The sequence below is a fragment of the Rhinatrema bivittatum genome, chromosome 16 (assembly GCF_901001135.1).
Source record: "Rhinatrema bivittatum chromosome 16, aRhiBiv1.1, whole genome shotgun sequence".
In the NCBI taxonomy this organism is placed as follows: domain Eukaryota; kingdom Metazoa; phylum Chordata; class Amphibia; order Gymnophiona; family Rhinatrematidae; genus Rhinatrema; species Rhinatrema bivittatum.
In genome coordinates, this window is record NC_042630.1 from 29,500,649 (window position 1) to 29,522,959 (window position 22,311).

The 22,311-nt window shown below is 48.3% G+C and overlaps 1 protein-coding gene across 6 annotated transcripts; it reads right to left on the reverse strand.

Annotated features, from left to right (window-relative positions):
* Positions 1 to 15: 15 nt before the first annotated feature.
* On the reverse strand, positions 16 to 22,036 carry PRUNE1 (prune exopolyphosphatase 1). Of its 6 annotated transcripts, none has more exons than XM_029582003.1 (8): positions 22,012 to 22,036; positions 11,697 to 11,801; positions 10,410 to 10,615; positions 8,333 to 8,517; positions 7,919 to 8,077; positions 7,434 to 7,528; positions 6,509 to 6,667; positions 16 to 2,248 (listed from the first exon to the last, which is right to left on the reverse strand). In XM_029582003.1, the coding sequence occupies exons 1-8, from the start codon at positions 22,018 to 22,020 to the stop codon at positions 1,703 to 1,705; spliced, it is 1,464 nt and encodes a 487-aa protein (XP_029437863.1). In that variant the 5' UTR covers positions 22,021 to 22,036; the 3' UTR covers positions 16 to 1,702. The 6 variants fall into 6 exon arrangements, with proteins under 6 accessions (XP_029437863.1, XP_029437862.1, XP_029437867.1 ...); XM_029582002.1 differs by lacking the exon at positions 22,012 to 22,036 and adding an exon at positions 21,482 to 21,635; XM_029582007.1 differs by lacking the exon at positions 22,012 to 22,036 and adding an exon at positions 21,165 to 21,188.
* Positions 22,037 to 22,311: the final 275 nt, after the last annotated feature.

Consider the following 22,311-nt stretch of genomic DNA (forward strand, 5'->3'; position numbering starts at 1 on the left):
ACAAAAGGAAGCAAATCTATTTTAAAAGTTAACATTTTAAAACTGATCTGAATTACAAAAAAAACCAAAACACAGCCTTTGGTTAATCACATCTTACTGCATGTACAAAGTCATTTGTTTAATAGCTAAAGGTGGATTTTATTAACATAAACCAACTCGCTTACTTGAAATTAAAATGTACTACAGAAACATTAAAAGGAATACAAAAAGTGTGTCCCCTTCGTACCCGATCTGTATTCAAGACCCACTTCCAGCTCAGGAAGGTTTATAAATGCCCAGAGACTGGGACACGGTTCAGCTCGCATGTCACTATGGTTTTCCACTTTGCTCCTGTCGTTATAAATAACAGGAGGGTGTGAAAGCAGATTCTTGGCACGACTGGCTACCATGCACAATGCTCTTGCTCGCCACCCCACCCCCAACCCCGTTACTGCAAGAGGGATCGATTTGAGATACAAGGAAGAGAAACAGCCAGCTAGGTTTTCAAGTTATCCTCAGATGAATCTGCATGAGACTGAGTCTTCCACCTAGGCAAATCTACCTATGCAAATGTGTTGGGAGGATCTATGGCCTGGCCACCCTCCAGCACAGACAGGAAGGGGTTAACCCCCCGCAGTCGACGCACCTGACTCTGGGTGGAGGGGTGGGGCTGCAAGGGTTTCTAGACAGGATGGAACCTGCACTGATGAATCCACCTTTTGCCCTGGCTCTGTACCAGCACCGCCTCCACCGAGCCCCTTCCTTGTACATATATACATTTTTAGTGCTCCCCCCCCCCCCCCCCCCGTAAACAACCCTTCCATACTGCCGCCGAGGAGCGCGGACACAGTTCTGATCCTGAAAGCAGGAGCTCAGGCCAGAACTGGTACCAGGCAAGGAGAGAAAAATTCCACCCAAAATGTAGCCCCGTGCATGTTTACTGTGCAGATCCTGAAAACCCGACTGCCGGCAGGGCTGGTGAGATACAAAAATCGACCAGCGGAGAGGTCAACAGGACAGATGGGGGGGGGGGGGGGGGGGGGCGTGATCACCACAGTACAAGGTGAAGGGATTGGCCTTGCTTCCTTGGCAAAAAAAATTTTTTTTTTTTTTTTACTGTGGGAGAAGGCCTACAAAAAAAAAAGGAGGAAAACCCCATCCCCTAAACAGCAGAGCTGCTCTGTGATAAAAGCCTGCAGAGCTGCCACGTGAGGCCTGTAGCTGTGACAAGACACAGGAGACACCTGCTCCAACCGTGTGAGACTAACAGTAAATACACAGCATCCCACGGCACCGGTGGCAGCTCCAACGCCGTGGAAGAGGCATCGTCGCAATTAAGAACAGGAGATCATGTTCACTGCAAAATAACGCATATTAAGGCAAGTGCAACCGGAATCGGACCACAGTGAATGTGCTCCCTCCAGCTTTCAGCAACCAAGGGGGAAATGTTAATCCAGAACTGGGCCTGGGCCAGGTCAATACTGTCGTGGATAAGAATAGCTTTGTCTTTCTAACATTGGCCCTGCTTTATCAAAGCTTTTCAGGACAGGCACAGAATGGCTGAAAGCTCTTGATAAATAGACATCCATAGTCCGTGTACTACACTAGAATTACTGAATTTGAATGAAAAAGAAAGCAATACCTTGCTTAAGAGTATGAGCTTTTTATACCTGTCCAAGAAAAAAAAACCAAACAAGCCAAACAATACTCCAGTTTAAAAAGCTCACGGCTCTCCCTCGTCGGGGCTGTTTGTGTCCGAGCCAGTCATGGCGATCTGATTAAACCGCTCCAGGAACACCTCCGCAGTCAGTTTGGGAAGCTCCCTGTCTAGAGGGCACCCTTCCACCAGGCTGTTCATGGGGGTGGCAGGCAGCAGGATATCCTCGTCCGGTGACGGGTCATCCACCCGCCTCACGCACCGCCAGCTGTACTCCTGGCCCCGCAGCTCGTCCTCCTCTGCAGGGGCCGCGGCTTCGTCTAGGGAACCGCAGCCCTCTGGCGCCTGAGCCCCCGACGTTCGCAGGCCGCAGCTCCAGTGGACTTTTGCCTCCCACCCCACTTTGTTCTGGGGGTCGCTGCTCTCCGGTGCCCCCTGCTGCATGGCGCCTGCCAGCTCCCCACTCCTCAAGAGGTGCTTCAGGATCGGCAGGGCTTTCTTACGGGAGGCAAGGGTATTGCCTTGGTCGTAAGCCTGGATGGCCGAGTATGGACTGGGTAATGGGGTCAGCTGCAGCAAAGGGTTTTCAGCACGCTCCAGGGCTCTGCACACCTAGAACGAGGAAGCAGAAAGAAGAACATAAGAACATGCCATACTGGGTCAGACCAAGGCTCCATCAAGCCCAGCATCCTGATTCCAACAGTGGCCAATCCAGGCCATAAGAACCTGGCAAGTACCCAAACATTAAATAGAGCCCATGCTACTAATAAGCAGAGGCCATTCCCTATGTCAACTTGACTAATAGCAGTGAATGGACTTCTCCCCAAGGAACTTAGCCAAACCTTTAAACCCAGCTACACTAACTGCCTCTACCACATCCTCAGCCAATAAACTCCAGAGCTTAATTGTGCATTAAGTGAAATAATTTTCTCAGATTTGTTTTAAAAATGTGCTACTTACTGCCTCATGGTGGCCCCTAGTCCTTGAATTTTCTGTAAGAGTAAATAATTCACATTTATCCAATCTAGCCCTCTCATGATTTTATAGGCCTCTATCATATCCTCCTTCAGTTGTCTTTTCTCCAAGCTGAACAGCCCTAATCTCTTTAGCCTTTCCTCATAGGGGAGCAGTTCCATCTCCTTATTTAGATCACCCTTCTCTGAACCTTTTCCAGTGCAAATATATATTTTTTTGAGATGCGGTGACCAGAATTTCACACAGTACTTGAGGTCTCATCATGGAGTAATACAGAGGTTCTATGACATTCGCTGTTTTAGTCACCAATCTCTTCCTAATAATTCATAACAGTTTGCTTTTTTTTTCACTGCCACAGCACACTGAGCCAACAATTTCAAAGTATTATCCACTATGATGCCTAGATCTCTTTCCTGGGTGTTAACTCCAAATATGGAACCTAACATTGTGTAACTATAGCATGGGTTATTTTTCCCTGTATGTAACACCTTGCACTTGTCCACATTAAATTTCATCTGCTATTTGGATGCCTGATCTTCCAGTCTCGCAAGGTCCTCCAGCAATTTATCACAATCTGCCTGTAATTTAACTACTCTGAATAATTTTGTGACATCAGCAAATTTGATTATCTCACTCGTCGTACTCATTTCCAGATCATTTATAAATATATTGAAAAGCACCGGTCCCAATACAGATCCCTGAGGAACTCCATTGTTTACCCTTTCACCATTAAGAAAATTGACCATTTAATCCTATTCTCTGTTTCCTGTCTTTTAACCAGTTTGCAATCCTCAAAATTGATGTTGCCTCTTAACTTATGTCTTTTTAATTTTCTTAGGAGTCTCTCATGGAGGACTTTGTCAAACTCTTTCTGAAAATACAAATATACTATATCATCATCCATGGTTATTAACTCCTTCAAAAAAATGTAGGCGATTCGTGAGGCAAGACTTCCCTTGGGTAAATCCATGCTGGCTGTGTCCTATCAAACCATGTCTATCTAAATGTTTTGTGATTTTATTCTTTGACAGTTTCTACGATTTTCCCCCGCACTAAAGTCAGGCTTACTGGTCTATAGATTCCTGAATCTCCCCTACAGTCCTTTTTAAATATCGGGGATACACTGGCCATCTTCCAGTCTTCAGGTACAATGGATGATTCTAATAAGTTACAAATTGTTACTAATAGGTCTGAAATTTCACTTTTGAGTTCTTTCAGAACCTTGGGGTGCATACCATCCGGTCCAGGTGATTTACTACCCTTCAGTTTGTCAATCTGGCCTACTTCATCTTCCAGCTTCAACCATGATTTGGTTCAGTTCATCCGAATCATCACCCTTGAAAACCATCTCCAGAACCTGTATCTCCCAAAATCCTTTTCAGTAAACACCAAAGTGACAAATTCATTTAGTCTTTCTGTGATGGCCTTATCGTCCCGAAGTGCCCCTTTAACCCTTCGATCATCTTAATAGTCCAACCGACTCCTCCCTCACAGGCTTCCTGCTTCAGATATTTTTTTTTTAAAGTTTTTATTGTGCGTTTTTGCCTCAAGGCCAGCTTCTTTTCAAATTCTCTCTTAGCCTGTCTTATCAATGTTTTGCATTTAACTTGCCAATGCTTATGCCTTTTCCTATTTTCTTCTGATGGATCCTTCTTCCAATTTTTGAAGGAAGATCTTTTGGCTAAAATAGCTTCTTTCACCTCCCCCCTTTTAACCATGCTGGTAATCATTTGGTCTTCTTTCCACCTTTCTTAAATGCGTGGAATACACCTGGACTGCCCTTCTAAGATGGTATTTTTAAAATGTCCATGCCTGTGGTACATGCTTAACCTTTATAGCTGCACTTTTCAGTTTTTTTAAAACTATTTTCCTCATTTTATCAAAGTCTCTGTTTTGAAACTTTAATGCTAGTGTTGTAGATTTACTTCTTGTCCCAGTCATTAAGTCGAATTTGATCAATGTTATGATAATTAATGCCCCGTGGCCCTATCACTGCTACCACCAATTTGTCTATAGAGAGATTGATAAAGCGCTCCACATATAAAGCACATTTTTACGGTCAAGCCTTAGAAAAGGAAAGCCAGTCGGAAATGCCTAGCAAAGGCTGTTCTTCACCCTGCTTCTTGGATTAATCCTTAAATATATTAAATATTAAAATATTATATATTCCCAACGGCAGGTTTCAGAGAGTTATCTGCCCCCGTTCCAGCTGACCTTCATTTCATCATGGCGAAAGCATGAAAGGCCAACTTGAACCCAACATGGCACAGAAACATGCAGTGAACATTGTAAGTGCATCCCAAGAGGAGGGGGAGGAGGAAACCCCTCTCTTACGAGACACCAAACCCCCTCGACTGAGACCCCAATTCGTGCCGTGCTTCTCCTTAAATGTGGCAGCTTCATGCTAGTGGAGAAGGGGGGTTGGGGATAAGCTGTGCCATAATGGGTCGGACCAAGGGTCCACCAAGCCCAGCATCCTGTTTACCAAAGGGTTTCTTTACCTCATGCCCATTCTGTGCCCATGGCACACATCTCTTGAAAATTAAGAACCCCGAGGAAGGTTTAGGGAGAGGGGTGTGGGGGTGCTAGCCATCCAGCCCCTGGTTATTGCTTAAAACAGGTGTGTTTTGTTTTAAAGGGCGTCCTTCTGAATCTTGAAGCCAGCTTCCATCCTGATGCAAAGTCACCGGGGCATACGATTCCTCCAGCATTTTCCCATAAAAAGAATAGCAACTGCTCATGATCATACCTGGCCAACCAGTAACAGATGCCTACCCGCCACTGCCTCCTTACCTTCCATGGCTACGACGACATGTCTGCTAAAGATCAGGGTGACCAGCACTAGCAAGTGCCGGTGGGAGCTCTGACCACTCACGTTGCACAACCAGCCAGTCTTAAAAACCTTTGACCAGGTTAATGAATGACCAATCAAGAGGACACCAGCCAAAGAGGCTGCTGCTGCATCTGGTTCCACTGTTTGATCATTAAATTTGTACGAAAACGTAAGGCATAACTTGCAGGAAATCAAAGAAAGAAATCCAAGAGCCAAATCTTGGGGCACTGTCGTTATCCATTCGTTGCAAAAAAACAAAACAAAACAAAAACCAAAAACCCAGGGCCCAACCATGCCATCATGACCAGTTGCCTCTACTAAGCTGACGAGGCCTGCCCTGGGCCCCCCCCCCACAGACACATGCGGGATCCCAGCTTCACGTTGCCCGACATCGCTGCTGGCAGGGAGGACTCCGAGGAGAACAGCAGAAATACTGCGTCTCAGCTAATTAAAAACACGGCCTCTCACCCACATGCCTTCCATATCAGTAAACACTAGGTTTTCTCCTGTTGGATCTGGGAAGACCGCTCCGCTTTATCAAGAAACGGTGCGCGAGAGAGGAATACCTCGTGTATCTTGCGCCTCTCTCCTCGTCACCTAGATCTGAAAGGCACTCTCTGGCATCAGCTGCTGCGGACCAGGTTTCTTTTTCTCTTACTACAATTGGAGGACCGCATGTGACTCAAATACGCACAGAAAACGGAAAAGTAAAATAAGAGAGAGAGAGAGTCAACCACTAGACAAATCTTTTGAAGGGATATCTGGAAACAGTTCCGTGCAATTCCGATTCGGCTCAGCGCGCTCTGAGACACCAGCCAGCGCCACCTAGTGGCAGTCTATCTCCCTACCATCACCCCCCCCCCCCCCTTCAGTTCCGGATACTGCTCGGTTTTCCAGGCGGCTGGTTTTGCAGCACAGAGCTGGTTATGAAGTGCCCTGTGAACGCTGTCCTGCCAAGACCTGAACGCCCCCTCCACACACACACACACAACCATGTCCGGGGAGTGGGGCCGAGGAGGGTCAGGAGTTTTGCTGTTTTCCGCCCAGCCTGGGGGAGCACTTACAGATTCTCTGAGAAACTTGTCCTCGCTGTAGACTGCCAGCTGCCGAAATGGCTCGTACTTCTCGTTAAAGGCGATTGTCATGGCAACGAGAACATTATAGCCGTGCCTCTGGCAGAAGGCGCACAGGTCCTGGTGCAGATTCTTCCTCTGTAAAAAAGCCTAAAACCAGAACAAAAATGATGAAAACGTCCTCAAACAGGATGTCAAGCCAATACATGCAGACGCAAACACTAAAATAAAAAAGATTTCCCATTACTTTTATGAGGCAGTTGGTGATATTTATTGCTCATGGATATCAGCCATAGAAAGCTGCTCAGTATCAAATGCACCTCACTCCTGCCCTACAGCATCTCCTGCTATTCCAGTACCGACACCCCTCCCAGCACAGAGCTCTGCCAATACATCCCATTCCTGTCCTGCAGCACCCCCTGCTATTCCAGTACTGAGACCCCCACACACAGATCTGCCAATGCACCTCACTCCTGCCCTGCAGCACCCCCTGCTATTCCAGTACTGAGACCCCCACACAGAGCTCTGCCAATGCACCTCACTCCTGCCCTGCAGCACCCCCTGCTATTCCAGTACTGAGAGCCCCCACATACACATCTGCCAATGCACCTCACTCCTGCCCTGCTGCACCCCCTGCTATTCCAGTACTGAGACCCCCACACACAGCTCTGCCAATGCACCTCACTCCTGCCCTGCAGCACCCCCTGCTATTCCAGTACTGAGAGCCCCCACACACACACATCTGCCAATGCACCTCACTCCTGCCCTGCTGCACCCCCTGCATTCCAGTACCAACATCCCTCCTAATACAGAGCTCTGCCAATACATCCCATTCCTGTCCTGCAGCACCCCTTGTTATTTCAGTACTGAGACAAACAAACATTCACAGAGCCCTGCCAAAGCACCTCAGCCCTACCTCGAGATTAATGTAGATGGAGCAGATGGCAAGATGGACGTGATCACTGGAGAGGGCTTTCAGGTCCTTCCGCAGCATTTGATCAGTGGTCAGAGCTGGGACACGGATACAAAATGGCAAATCAGAAAAATAAATATAAGGGACACCGGCAAGAGGCATTTCTCACAGCCACGTGGGTGGCAGCAGTCCAAGCTTGACCTGCAGTGATTAAAGGCCACAGCCATGCTCTGAAAGCTTCCATACTACAAAGCTTCCCTCTCAGAGAAGAGGATGCAAAGTCCCTCTGGAGAAACTTCCAGCCATAACCTCTCATCAGCCAGAAAACACCTCCTCGACAGCTGCACTTGTCTTTCTACTCTTGTGTGGGCTATGAGTGTCGTTCTACCCTTGGGCTTGAGGAAGAGGAGAACACACGCCAGCGAGCCCAGCCTGCATCTTCCATCTCCCGCAGAGCCCGCTACACTCTTGGATGCGACGACCGGTACCTGACACATCAAATTTGGCTTTCTGCAGCGACTCAAAAGTAGCGCTCCTCTCTGGGAGGTCCGGGAACCGCGATTCCAACAGGGCGACGCACTCGCTGTCCTTCGGGGTCACCTTCCCGGCCTCGGGAGCCAGATTGACGCAGTCGAGAACAATGGTGCCTTTCAAAAGGAGGGAGAATAGAAAGCAGCAGATCAGCTATTCATAATGCAGCTTCCGAAGATCTCAACTGTGTGCATTTATGTGGAAAATTTCACCCTTTAGGATTCTCGGGTGCTGGAAGTGATGAGGATTCTCCAGCAAAATGCCGAAATCTTGCAAGGTACCGAGTATGTCACAGCGAGATGTCCCCTTCCCCCCCCCCACCACCCCTTCTTGGTCACCATCTTAACTGTAACGTTTTCCCTTCTGCTCACCGTGTAAGAGCGATGCCACCTGCGTATCCAGAACCTGTGGAGCCTCCTTCAGGATTCTCTCCGTTACCAGAGTGGCACAGGAGCCCACCAGCTCGGCGGTGACTTTGCAGGATGGGCTGCTTCTCCTTTCCAGGGGCCGGTGGTCAATGACCTCGGTGACCGCCTCCTCCAGGGCCTCATCCCCACTGCAGAACAGAGGGGGGGGGTGGGGAGGGGAGGAGAAGGCATTCAATATCACGGCCGGGCTGTGCTCTCGGGAGTCCGGAAAGACCTGTACCTGCGTCTCCACCTGGAGGCACAGTTTTTGCCAATTGCTTTAAACCTAGATGTAAAAAAGTTCCACAGGAAGGGAGGGGAAGATTTATCAACAAGAATATACAGAAGGACACAGAGGATGAACATGGATGTGATCGCCTGGGACAATCCCAGGCCACCTGACGAAGTGCTCGCTGGGAGAAACGGACATTGTGACAAAGGATAAAAATACAGGAAGGACATCGCAGTGTCAGTACGAAGCAACTATCCTGCATTACGTATGGAAAGAGACAATGACCAAGAAGACGTGGCAGAAAGACACGGAAACAGTCCCAACTGTCTCTGGCGCCACTGGCCTGATTAAGGAACTTCCGAGCGGTGCATTACAACTAACGAGCCCCCGGAGGAAGCTTCTTTGGCACAAGAGCACTGTGGCAGTAAACCAGAGACTGAGATTATACCCAACCTCCCCAGGCCTAAGAGCGAGGTTCACTCCTGTCACAGAACGCACAACACTGACCCATTTGGAGACAAATAACCCCCCCAACCAAGGGAAGCCATCCAAGCTCATGAAATAAACCTGTCATCTCAGGAGCATTTTCTTGTTCAGAGCGCACACTGTGGATGCGGTGAACAGTTGGTAAGGCCACCGGATGTCCGGTACCAACAGGGAGCAGGCGGGGAGGAAGCCGGCATGCCCAAGGAAAGCTCTGAAGTGTGCAGGATCAGTGCCTTGCCCGAGCGCACTCTGCCTTCAATCCCACGGCTCACGATGGAACAAGCTCTCCGGTACCGGGAGAGAGGTAGCAAAAAGTGATAACCGGGGATGGGACAGCTAAAGGCTGGAGAGCACATGACAGAGGGGGACCTGACAGAGGTTGGGTTGGGTGGAGTGGGTAAATAGAAGTCTGGGTTTAGAAAGTGTATGTCCAAGAGACACAAACTGACCACTGTCAAGAGACAAGCTGCTGGGTTCAATGGACCATTGGTCTTACCCAGCTTGGCATGTCTTGTGTTCTCCATGAGATGGGCGAGGCACCTCTCTCTGACAACATAGGTGCCAGTGCTGGTTCACTCGGTGGGGTGGGGAGAAACATTCTGCGGGAGTCCGTGCACCACCACTTAAGGCTTACACTAAAAGGCCTGTTATAGCCCAAATGCAAAATCAATACTATGATAACGTGATGAGGCCATGCCTCACTTGGAAAGGCTTAATGGGTTTTCAATTCATCCATTAAAAGGCAAACATTACGACTGCTCACTGTACGTCTGGGAGGCTCGTAGGGAGTGGAGACTGCTTTGTTCCGTCACCGATGCAAAATAAAATTCTTGGCAAGACTTATTTTCTCTCTCCTGAAAGCACCAGATCCCAGCCGCTCTGCGGTCATGCGCAGGGCCTGATGCAAGGGGCAGAGATGTCTCCTTCCCAGGGGCACCAAATATAGAACCAGGTCCCGACAGACATGATGTGCATTTGATTGCCCAAGCTGGTCCTTCTGTATCAACAAGAACAGGAAACCTACTCGACCATTTCTACTGGCATCACATTTTCTCCTCAGACAGGACCCTCCTGTAAATTAATATCTGAAATCGCTAACTGGAACGCTTCACTCACAGTATGCACCTCCTCAAAACCTCCAGAAGTGGACACAAAGCCCAGCACCTCTGCTACAGTGGTAACCTTTTTACATCTGTGTGCCTCACATCTTTCCTGGACTTCGGTGAGGACATTATGGGAGAAGGATGGGGGGGATGTTGCTCCCTACTATCAGAATGCAGCAGAGAGGGGTGGATAGGGGTGGGGGGGGGGAGACCCACTTGCCTGGGTAAGACATTGTGATCCACCAGAGTCAGGGAGAGAAGGCCAGCCCGATGCAGGGCGTGGAGGTCGATTTCGTCCCTGAAGACCAAGTGCTCCTCTGGGATACCCCGCGCCTTCAGGAAGAAGGTGCACTCTGTCCGGAGCGGGAACTCTGAGCGCAGCGTGTTCAGCACTGGGACGAAGGTGGGACGCATGCCGGAAGAGGTCTGTGCAGACAGGGGAGAGCAAGGCAACACTCAGCACCATTATAATGTCAGCAGCCTCTCAATTACTCTAACCTATGGACCGGGGCTGCCATAATAGAGCAATGCCACCCACCACACGTGCACACTTCCCAGGAGTGGATGTCCCATGTGTGTGTCAAACCCCTAGGGCAGGGGTGGCGAACTCCAGTCCGAGCGTCACAAACAGGCCAGGTTTTCAGGATAACCACAATGAATATGCATGAGATAGATCTGCATACATTGGAGGCAGAGCATGCAGATCTATCTCATGTATATTCATTGTGGATATCCTGAAAACCTGGCCTGTTTGTGGCCCTCGAGGACCAGAATTTGCCACCTGTGCCCTGGGTATGTAACCAGAAAATTACAAAACCATTTCTGTTCCCTCTTATTTTTTACCATTCAACATCTGGACTAGTGCAAAGGATAAGGGCAGCATTAGACTGCCTACACCCAAGTGTTGCAGACATCTGGGCTCTTCACAATCCAGAAGAGGGAAAGAACGGGACAGAGGCACTCCAGGGAATTAAAAACAAACTTTTTCAGTGGCTCAAAGCTCTACAAAAGAGGAGGCCAACTCCAGTCCTCAAGAGCCACAAACAGGCCAAGTTTTCAAGACATCCACAATGAATATGCATGAGATAAGTTTGCATACCATGGAGGCAGTGCAAGCAAATCTGTCTCATGCATATTCATAGTGGACATCCCGTCGGCCACTCCTGCTCTAGAACAAAGCATCCTAAGTCACTTCCCCCTTCAGACCCCCAGTGTGCATGCAATTCTGTATCCGACCCGCAAGCGTTGCTGTTGTACAATGACCGGGATTCCCTTCAGCCATCAGGGGCCGTGAACACCACCCTCTGCAGCGTTCTCCGGCCGGCCCATCGCAGAAGCCGAGGCTGGGTCTCAAGTTCTGATCTCCAGAGGGCCACTGGGACAACCTAACCCAGAGAGCTTTTCAACCTGCCACCACAGACCCTCAGAAGTCTACTTCAGCAGCGGGTGTTGCTCTACGACACGGGAACCGTGTCTCCCCTCATTAGGGCTAGCCGCGGTGACCAACCTGTGCCAGGTAGTAAGCCAAAGCAATCGCAGAGACCGCAGAGTCCAGGTCACACGCCTCGTTCCCCAGGACTATGTGCACTTCTTGGCTATTTCTCTCGGCGCACTGGAAACAGAAAGCACAGGGTCACAGCACACTGCCCACGTGGTGCAGCACATTGGTATTACCAAGAGGGTGGTGAGAACCGGGACGGTGCGCATAGGACATCCGAACATCCTACGTTCAGTCCTGGATATTCTGACGACTTCCCTGTCCCAATATCAACATCTACCCAGGCTTGTGTAGCCACAGCGGACAACAAGCCAGAAAATTAAATGGGGATAGACCTCTAGATACACCAACAATTTGAAATATCAATAATTATTCAGTTGCGCAATCCTGTCAACTTGTAGATAACATTTGCAAAGAGAATGTGTACAGCCTCTGAGCAGATGAATGTTTTTAAAACAGTATAATTGTTAAAACATTTTTTTTTTTTTATTGAAACAAGGAAAAAGACTTCAGATGCCAGTCCTTAGACGAACACCTTGTGGATTGGTGACAGAGCAAAATCTGTCAAAAAAAACTTCCAAAATTGATAGCAGCAAGATTTCAAGGCACATCCATTGTTTTTTTTTTTTAAATCTCTTAGTGTATTATTACTATTTAATGTCTTTGTAATTTTTGTTTTAAATTTTTGAAATTACTAATGAATTAAAGCACCCAAATGGTATCTTAATCCTGCTCGCGCGTTACTGCTACACTTCATGCTGCTCACAGGTTCAAGACAAAATGTACAATTAGCTCTGTGAATGTCATGGCGGTCTTAGAGGACTAAGGCTCTGACGTTGAGCATTCCGCACAAGGAATAGTCTCCACCGCCAGTGTATTCGTTCTATGGATAAAGGAATAGCAAGAATCAAACAGCTGCGATTCTTGTTATTCCATGAACGTCTATGCAACGAGAGAGCGCTGACTATAAAGATCGGGCCCACTCAAGAAGCTGTGCATCAGAAAAACTGCGAGAGCATCCAGAGTGAGGCGGTCAGAACACCGCAGCTGTTTAAAGCACAAAAATAAATTCAAGCACCATTGGCTGGTCCATTGCTTATCCCAGAGTCACGCGTTCAGAGAATTACGTTTTGGTTTTTTTTGTCATTGATCACGTCACTAGACATCCAAGAAATGGTGATCGGGACAAGATACTCATGCAAAATGAACAAAGAGGGATTTACAGCTAAACAGCCTTGAACCAAATGGCTTCACCTCCAATACTGAGTGGGGACAATTTTTAATAGTCTGCGCTCTCTCACTGCACAGACGTTCATGGAATAACAAGAATCACAGCTGTTTGATGCGATGGCTTTTCAGGGACCCATCAGATTTGTCCACGTGGAGATTTGATATTTGGGGTGGGGTAAGGTTGTGGAAATCGTTGCTCACTGCCTTCAGCTGTTGTGAACAGAAGTTTAAGACGACTGCAGTCACGTCAGAAAGTTAAGTGTTTTGCAGTTGCTTGATCTTCGTAAGCAAATTTTTTCTTCTCGTCTGGGTCTTAAGATTTGATTTGCTCACATGCTGTTTCTTTATGCATAGAACGAGTCCACTAGCGGCAACAAACCAGGCCAGATCCGCCGGATCAACGCAGTTTAAACTCCTCTTATTTTTGCCTTCCTGAAGCGTGGGGCTAACTCCCAGCAGTCTGCACCGTTTGTGCACCCGGAGCAGGTTAAGCATGGTAAACATGCAGGGGAAGCAGCTGGCTGAAAAGCTATTTAGCCCCCCTCGCCTGTCTGCTAGCTAAGTGACCGCAGAGATGAGCATGGCGTTCGCTGATGGTTTAAATAGCACCCTGGCCTGTCAGCCGGAGAAAAGGAGAGATAAGGGCAAATGGAGCAGGCTGCATTTTAGGAGCTTATGAACAACACAACACCATATGGCTCTAGAGAAAAGAGGGGGGAAAACAGGACAAGGGCACTAGCAATCAGCAGGGGAAAAAAAAAAAAAAAGATGCTTAAAGAGCTTGGTATTTATAGAAGCTTCTCCTTAAAAGCCAATGTATATTAATGATGTGTGAACACAAGCAAACACGGCAACTCTGCATGGGTGAGCAAGACCTGCAGGCACAGCAGCTCTTCAATTCTATCTTACGCTCTGCACGAAGTGCCTGGTGCACCCCATAGCACCGGGACTGGGAGGAGCACTCAGGGGCCCAAGCACAGTGAAACTCTCGCTGACCTGGCAGCTTCTGGACAGCAACAGCACTTACACGACCTAACCGAAGCCGCTTGTCCCTTATAGAAAAATGAGCACTGCTTTACCTGCAGAAGTGCTTCTGAAAATAACCCTCAATTTTCAAAAACCCGGACCTTCTGGCTAAAATGTCAAAGGGGGAAACTGCAGGCATAGGCGTCCTGCATCCCTGGCAAAGTCTGCAGGTACAAAAACTACTCACGGACTTTGCCTACCACCTCCCCTTTACCTGCAGGGAAGTACCATGAAAATCACATCCCTCCCCTCCCAGGGGATGACCCCTTTTGCCTGTGGCTGAATGTAGTAAAACTAGGAGACTGGATTTAGCTGCTGGGAGAGGCAGGTAACTAGGTCAAACCTAAAAATACTCATGGTCCTCACCACCTACATCCAGATCCCTGGGTTTGAAAATTTGCCCCGGAGAAAGCATTAAACGTAGCTGCTGTCAAAGCTGGTGGGGGGTGTGCTTGGATCAGGGAAGAAGAGGATATTGTGGGATAAAGGAAAGTTGATTCTCACCTGCTAATTTCCGTTCCTATAGTACCACGGATCAGTCCAGACTCCTGGGCTTTGCCTCCCCTCCAGCAGATGGAAACAGAGAAAGTTTCACCGACGTTGCTCATAACCCAGAGAGCCACCTGCAGTCCCCCAGTATTGACCTGTACCCAAGCCAAGATGACAATCATAGCAATACCAATAGAGAAATAACAACCCCCCAAATGAACAGGGGGGGAGAGAAACATTTAACAAAGAACCACACCACACTAAAAAACATGCAGGACTAACAAACCCTGTGTCAAATTTTCAGATTAATTACAATAACAAGATCGAGCGGACTCTCCAAGTCACCCCAACCTTCACTGGGCAGGACTCTGGACTGCTCTGTGGCACTACAGGAAGAAAGATTAGCAGGTAAGAACCAATCTTCCTTTCCCTCTACGTACCCAGATCAGTCCAGACTCCTGGGATGTTCAAAGCCTCCCTACCCGGAGTGGGACTGTGCGAGTCCCGCTCGAAGCACACTCGCTCCAAAGCCCATGGCCTCTGGGGCCTGGACATCCAAACGATAATGCCTAGCGGAAGTGTGCAACGATTTCCAAGTAGCCACCCTGAAACCTGACATCCGGCCCAGGACGCCGCCTGAGAATGGGTGGAATGCGCCCGCAAACCCTCCGGGACAGGACGACCCTTACAGATGTAGGCAGAATCAACAGCTTCCATCAACAGCCGAGCAATCGTGGTCTTTGACACCTTATGACCCTTTTTTGCCCCATGCCACGGGGCAAAAAAAGGGTCATAAGGTGTCAAAGATGATCCGACAATCGGAAGTTGTTAGTGACCTTCAGATACTGCAACAACGGGCGCTTAACATGCGAACTCCGCAACTCCTTCACCTGAAGTGCCACAGTATCCAAACTTGGAAAGGACAGGGGTTCCACCGATTGATTTATGTGAAACGACAACACCACCTTCAGCAAACGGAAGGAACCGTCCTTAGGGAGACCCCCAAATCTGAAATCCTCAAAAAGGGCTCTCTGCATGATAAGACCTGAAGCTCTGAGATCTGCCTGAGCCGAACAAATAGCACCAGGAATACCAACTTTAAAGTGAGATCTTTAATAGTAGAGCTTTTCAGAGGTTCTAACGGCGCCACATACAAACTCTTAAGGACTACGTTAAGGCTCCAGGAAGCACTACCTTTGGATTATCTCCTCCCACGGCCAGGGCTTTCCTCCGGCCTCCATCCAAAGTCTGGATCCACCAGAGCTGAACCTGCATTCTGGGAATCTTGTCCTTGCGGATCGTCAGCCTCTGAAACCTCAGAGACGCTTTCTGCCTCGTTCAACGGAGCGGACCTCTGTAGCACTCGACGAACCTGCATCGCAACTGCAGCTCGAGATGGCCTGGATTTCTTACCCGGCTGGGGTCCCAGAGACTCCCCATGGACTTTCTGGCCCTATAAGCCTTGTGAAGTAACAGGAGAAAATCAGAAGAAAAGACGGAGGAATCACTGGAAACCTCCTCCAGGAGGTCCTGATCCTCTCCTGACTTCAGATCTTGCACCTCCAGGCTTTCCCCCCCCGGAGCACCCATCCACCAGGGAAATCCCCCTCCATGGCTGGCGAAACAGCCCCGGAGGAAGACAAAATGGCCACCTCTCCCACGCCGACCGGGAAGGGAACTCCTACTGCTACCAAAGCACCAGTGAGCTTCTCCGAGTCAGGCTGCCTCCCCAACGCAGGCACAAGCATTCCCCACGCTGCCCTCGCCTCCAGAGAAGCACCGGGAGCAGAGACCGTCGCAGGAAAACCTCGCACGCGAGTCACCGCAGCCTCTGGAAGCCGTGCAGCTCGGGACCTGAATCACACAGTCAGCCGCCTGAAGAACGGAGCCAAAGAAGCTGCTTAAAACTCTGAACGCACAGCCCCGCCGCCAACCGGAGGTAAACACACAGAAGGAGCTCAATCACTTGTTTACCTTTTTTTTTTTTTTTAAACTTTACGAAGAAAAAAATAGCCAAAACAATTCCCTGAGATCTGAAGAGAGGCAGCAGGCCTGACAGTCCTCCACAGGGTGAAGGAATTGGAACCACCAGCTTTGAACCCTGGGCAATAAGGGGTCCCCATCACCAGCTCACCCACCTCTACAACCAGGGGGATGGGCCTACCAACCCCCTGGGAGGCAAGCTCTGACAGCTGAAGACACATACAGACAGCAGAATTTGCACCTTCACTATCTGCTGGAGACATACTGAGAAACTGCAGTGGCACCTCAGGTTATGTGGCAGTGTCAGCAAAACTCTGTCTCCACCTGCTGGAAGAGAGGCAAAAACCAGGAGTCTGGACTGATCTGGGTACGTCCAAGGGAACTGAATTTTCAAATGTACCCATACTGGTTCAACACGCCCTCCCCCAGCTGCACAAACAGTAGGAGCAAAGTCCACAGGTGCCTGGGTAGTTTCTCTTTGGCTAAAATGTACAACCGGGCAAGCACAAATACCACCTTAGGGAGATTTTACCTGGATTCACGAAAGGAGCGCGTATAACACACCATTTACGATGGCATCAAAGAGTCTTTAAAATTTCACTGGCATGACGCTGTTAGCCACAGGTCAGTCTGATCTCTTCAATTGTGCAGCCGCTCCCGAACCATAAAGAGAACCCGTTCATGCAGTACTGTCAGAGTCAAAAAGCAGACTGCTACTAGCCGAGAGAGAACGGGTGACGGGCTGGTTTCCCCCCCGAGAGACAGAACTGAGCCGTAATCTTCCAGCTGCAGGCCTGAGACCCAGTTAGTGATCTGTCTGAATAAGAGAAACATGGCATGTGATGGCAGATAACGACCACATCTGTGCTTGTCCCATGTTTCTGGAATTCACAAGGAGGCCCGTTCCATACATTCACCACCCTTTCCGCTTACTTATATTGTTAACGGACCCTTATACTACGCGGGTTTAACGATAATGTATCCCACCTTCTAGTGCTAACAGATCTAACAGCAGCCTTTATGTCATGCGTCACACCCTGCTATGCCATCGGCTGAGAAAAACTGGAAGAGACGGCAGAGCCCACAAATGGTTCTCTTCCTTCCTATCCAACAAGTAAAACTGGGAAATATACCCGACACCTTCCCCATCAATGCAGAGATGTCCCCCAGGGCTCAGCACTCTCAGCTACCCTTTTCAGTAACTACATGCTTCCTCTGTGTAAGTTACTGATGGAATTAGGGAATCACCTTCTTATATGCGGACATTCAGTTGTACACTCCATTCAACTCCTCTTTTGAAGAGACAGCATCAACACTCTCAAAATATATGAAGTCAATACAGCTAGAACTCTCTAATCTAAAGCAAAACACTAAATACAAAAACCCGAACTCATCCGGTTAAGGAGGAACTCCTCCATGGTTAAACCTAGGTAATTTTGATATCACACCCTTAGATCAAGTCCAGGACTTAGGAATCCAGATCGACGAAAATGTTACTATGAAAAGACACACAAACTAATTAATCATTACAGGATATGCAAAACTGCGCATCCTACAGAGACTGAAACCATTACTAATCACAGAAGACTTCTGTACAGTTCTACAATTGCTAATTTTCTCAAATACTAACTACTGCAACTCCCTACTTCTAGGACTCCCAACCAGCCTATTAAAAAACTACGACTACTACAAAATGCTACTCCAAGACTTTTAATTGGAACCAGGAAATCTGATCACATCACACCCTCACTTATAGCACTGCATTGGCTACCGATACAGTACCGAATATATTACAAAGTTTTAATTTTAATCTCTAAAATCATATATAACGATATCCTGGGACTAACAGGCGTGACACCTTCAACCATACGCTCCACAACAAACCCTAAGGTCCCCGAACAAAGGCCTATTAACTGTACCTACGATCCGGAGCACTCCGTGGCAGGCCCTAACATGTGGAAATCACTGCCAGAGACAATACGACTGATCCCAGAATGAAAGACAGTCAAACAAACTAAAAACTTGGCTTTTTAAAAATGCTTATAACCTAACTTAAATACGATCAGTATGCTGTGTCAACAAGAATGTATAGCTTAACAAACTATCTGAATGCAGAGTTAACAATAACCTGAACACAACAACAATACCAAGTAACCAGAGAACAGTGTAGCTCATGATGACTCCCTTACAACCGTGTAAATTAATGGACAGGTTCCCTATACTACTAACCTACTGTGCCCTTCCTCAGTTGAGACCTTTAAGAACGTCACCCTTGATTCATGACCCTACTGAGTTCTTCCAACATAGCTGCTATGCCAAAATACGTATCTTACCGAAGTGTATGTGATATCAAAATGTATTAGACCAATCTGTGATACACCACAATGTAATGACCTAAAGGACAAATGTTACTTTTGCAAACCGCTGTGATCTTCACTTGGAACAATGGTTTATAAAATAACTAAATAAATAAATACATTCCTTGGAAGAGTTTAGATGTCTCCATCATACCTCTTCTTTCCCTGCAAGGCTTACACGTTTAGATCTTTGTGATGAAGAGCACTGAGCATTTCAGTAGTCACCCTCTGGACCAAATCTATCCGGTTTATACCTTTTGAAAGTGTAATCTCCAGAACCGTACGCAGTACTGCAAATGTTGTCTCACCAGGGGCAATACCATCGCTTTATTCTGGTGCTTTAAGGATTCCTTCAATGTTTGGATTTTAAATACCCCCTCCCCCAGCCTGCCAAACACACAACTCGGCCATTACAGCAAGCTGGCGGCCACAGAGCGCGTTCCCTTTCGGAAGCCTGCCCCGCGTACGGCCCTGAGCCTGGCCAGTGCAATGACTGGGATTGGGCAGTTGAAGGCCACTAACTGAGGAACCACCGGGAACTTTCAGCTGCAGGATGTATCCTTCTACTTGCACTTTTTTTTACACAGGTATTTTCAATACTCCCATCACCAGACAACTGCATCCTAGACAGCTGTTCCCTCAATAAAAACATATCCAAAATATAACCTACAAAATCAATTATCCCAGCAACCAAAGACAAGATTTGAACCACAGTGCTATGGCATTCATTTGTCAGCAGGACACCACGAGGGTTAGGCTAAAAAAATGTATCTATTATATGTATATATCCATGGCCCAGGAAATCCATTCAGAAACTCTTCTGTTTTGCACGTTCAGCCTCATCGTGGTAAGGGAACAGGCTCTCCTAACTGTCTGACCCAGCTTGACCATGTCTCTATGGTTCTCAACCTGTTTCCTGGGCTCCACCCAGCCAGTCTAGTTTTCAGGATTTCCACAATGAATACAGAGGCAGTGCATGCAAATCTTTCTTATGCATAATCACTTGTAGATATCCTGAAAACCAGACTGGCCAGGAAGGCCCTGAGGTTAAGAACCACTGGATGTACAAATGGTGTTCACCTCTATGCTGTTGGGTGCTGGTTATACAGAGTGAAAGTAATTACACTGGGGTCAGTGCAGGGGGTTCTAGGTGTTAACTGATGGAATGGAACCCAGTCAAGAAAAGAAGATGAGCAACATAGGCAGCGGTCAACTGGTTAGACTGGGGCAACCAAATGGTCATTATCTGCTGGCATCTCTTATGGGATTTTTTTTTTCATGTTTAATATTGCCTCGCCTCTGCTGCTTCTTTGCAAGTTCCAGGCAGTGTTTACATCCAAACACAGTGAGCAACCTTGCAACTTCCAGCCGCGCCATGCTCGCTTACACCTGAGCAGGCAACGAAGCTGCAGGTTTTTAAGGGAGGTCCAGTTCCTGAATCAAGATGTCAGAAAGCAGATCAGCACATGTGGGAGACACAGAGGTTACTCACTTCAGGGGTTTTAATCCTGGAACGAGTTGGTCATTGTACAGCAGAGAGGATAAACATTCAGTGGCTGCAGAACGCACCCTTCACAAGCACTAAAGCAGGAAAAAAAACCCCACGAAGCAAAAGCAGAAGACTTCAAGAAGATTTAAAAAAGTAAAATTGGAAGTGAATTCGAAGCCAACTTAAAGATGTCATCGTGTCTTCCCTTCAGTTTGCTCAGCCTGCTGGAGTCAGCTGTTAAACGGTTTCCATAAATGACTGAATCATGCTTGCTCAGTCCCATCAATGCACAGAAATCTAAACACTGCTCCTTCCAGAGGGCAGTGTAATCATGACATGAATAATCAAACACTCTCCTTTCTAACTACGAAATCAGCCAAAACCTGTTCCCGAACCTTCCTAGAGCAGTGATGAAATGAGGCCAGGGCTGCGACAGCTGATGAATAAACCCCAGAAGGCGTCCTGGAAGCAGGAAATCTGACGCATCCGACACCAACTGCGCTTCTGCTTTTAAATAGGACTTTCCCCTTTTGGACTTGAACTGCCTGCAGATCAATGGGCTTTCGACCTCATGGAAGATATATAGGTTTAAAAAGATACATGTGACTTACCAGTAAACTTTTTTTTTTGGGGGGGGGGGGGAGGAGGTGGGGGAGAGGTTTGTTAATAAATTGAGGCTTCCAAAATGATTTTGAATGCTGGTTCTGAGGTCCAGATTTCCAAATTTGGAAAAGTACGTCCCAGCAAAATAAAAACTGGGAATAAAGATGCGCGTTACTAATTGAGGAGCAAAGGTTGGCAGCCAGGGCGTGTGGCAACTGCTGCATGCATGAAGTTCTGGGCTCGCTCTCATCTCGCTCATCATAGTCACATGCAGGCATTGTGGCATTCTCACCCACTTACACGGGCAGGCAGGACCCGCCTTAGCTGCTCTCTCCTGGCACTGGGAACTTTACAGAAAGTTCAACCCCCACCAAAACGCCCCAAATCCGGGGCAACCGCGTCCCTCCCTTCTCAGCCCCTAATAAGTGTGTGACGGACTCAGCAGCGCATCTAGACAACAAATCATGCCCCCCAGTACATCTGCAGTTACCATCCCCCAGTGTCAGCAGCGCATCTGGCTACAGGGAACCGCTACCCCAGCGTCGGCGCACATCTGGGGCCGCGTCCTTCCTGACCAGAGCACTGCTTCCGTCCAGCCCCGGGGCGCTGATCTTTACCTGCACCGCAGCCTTACAGCCCTGCAGGAAACGCTCCATGGCGTCGATCGCTTAGACCATAGAACCTTCCCCCGGGCACTGGTCGCACGCGCCAGCCAAACAAGGGGAGGGGAAGGGCGGGGCCGCAAAGTTACGTGTGCACCGTGGAGGCCGACGGGAGTTGTAGTTTTCAGGGGCCCTTTGACACTTGATGACGTTACTGCAGGCCATCTTAAAGTGGCTGCAGCAAACAAATGAAACCGTGGTGCAGATAGCTGAGACGAGGGTAGTGGCGGAAGGATGTGTGTGCGGGTGTATATTCTGGTTGCTGCAGCATCTCCTGGTGGTTTATTAAAAGCTGCAGGTTCAGGAATGTTGCATCTGGACTGAGATCCTTCAACCCTTCCCCTCCCCGTATTCTATAATTTAACCTCCTACAACACCCTTTTTATTCTTTTTACACTTCTCCGGAGCCGCCTAATACCTCACATCCCCTGCCCAGGACAAAACTAGCTCGGCACTTTCCCCGTGCAGATCCTCTCTTTTCTTGCCTGTTTCATTTGCAATTAAGCTGAGGAGGAGACAGGAAAGGGTTAAGACCAGAGGTGCGGAGGGATCCATGCTGTGACTCTGGCCCGCTCCTCTGCATGATCTAAACGGTTTGAATTAAACTGTCGGTCGGGGTTATTTACAACCGGGTCACGTGCAGAGGGGAGGGGCGGACGGTGTAAGAGGAGGATTCTCCCCCCGCCATGCAGCCTCCTCCTTGGCAAAGGTCTCGGAGAGGGCAGGGAGTGGCTCCGGGTGAGTTCGGCGTTAGTAATAACCAGAGATGAGGTCAGTGCTTGAAA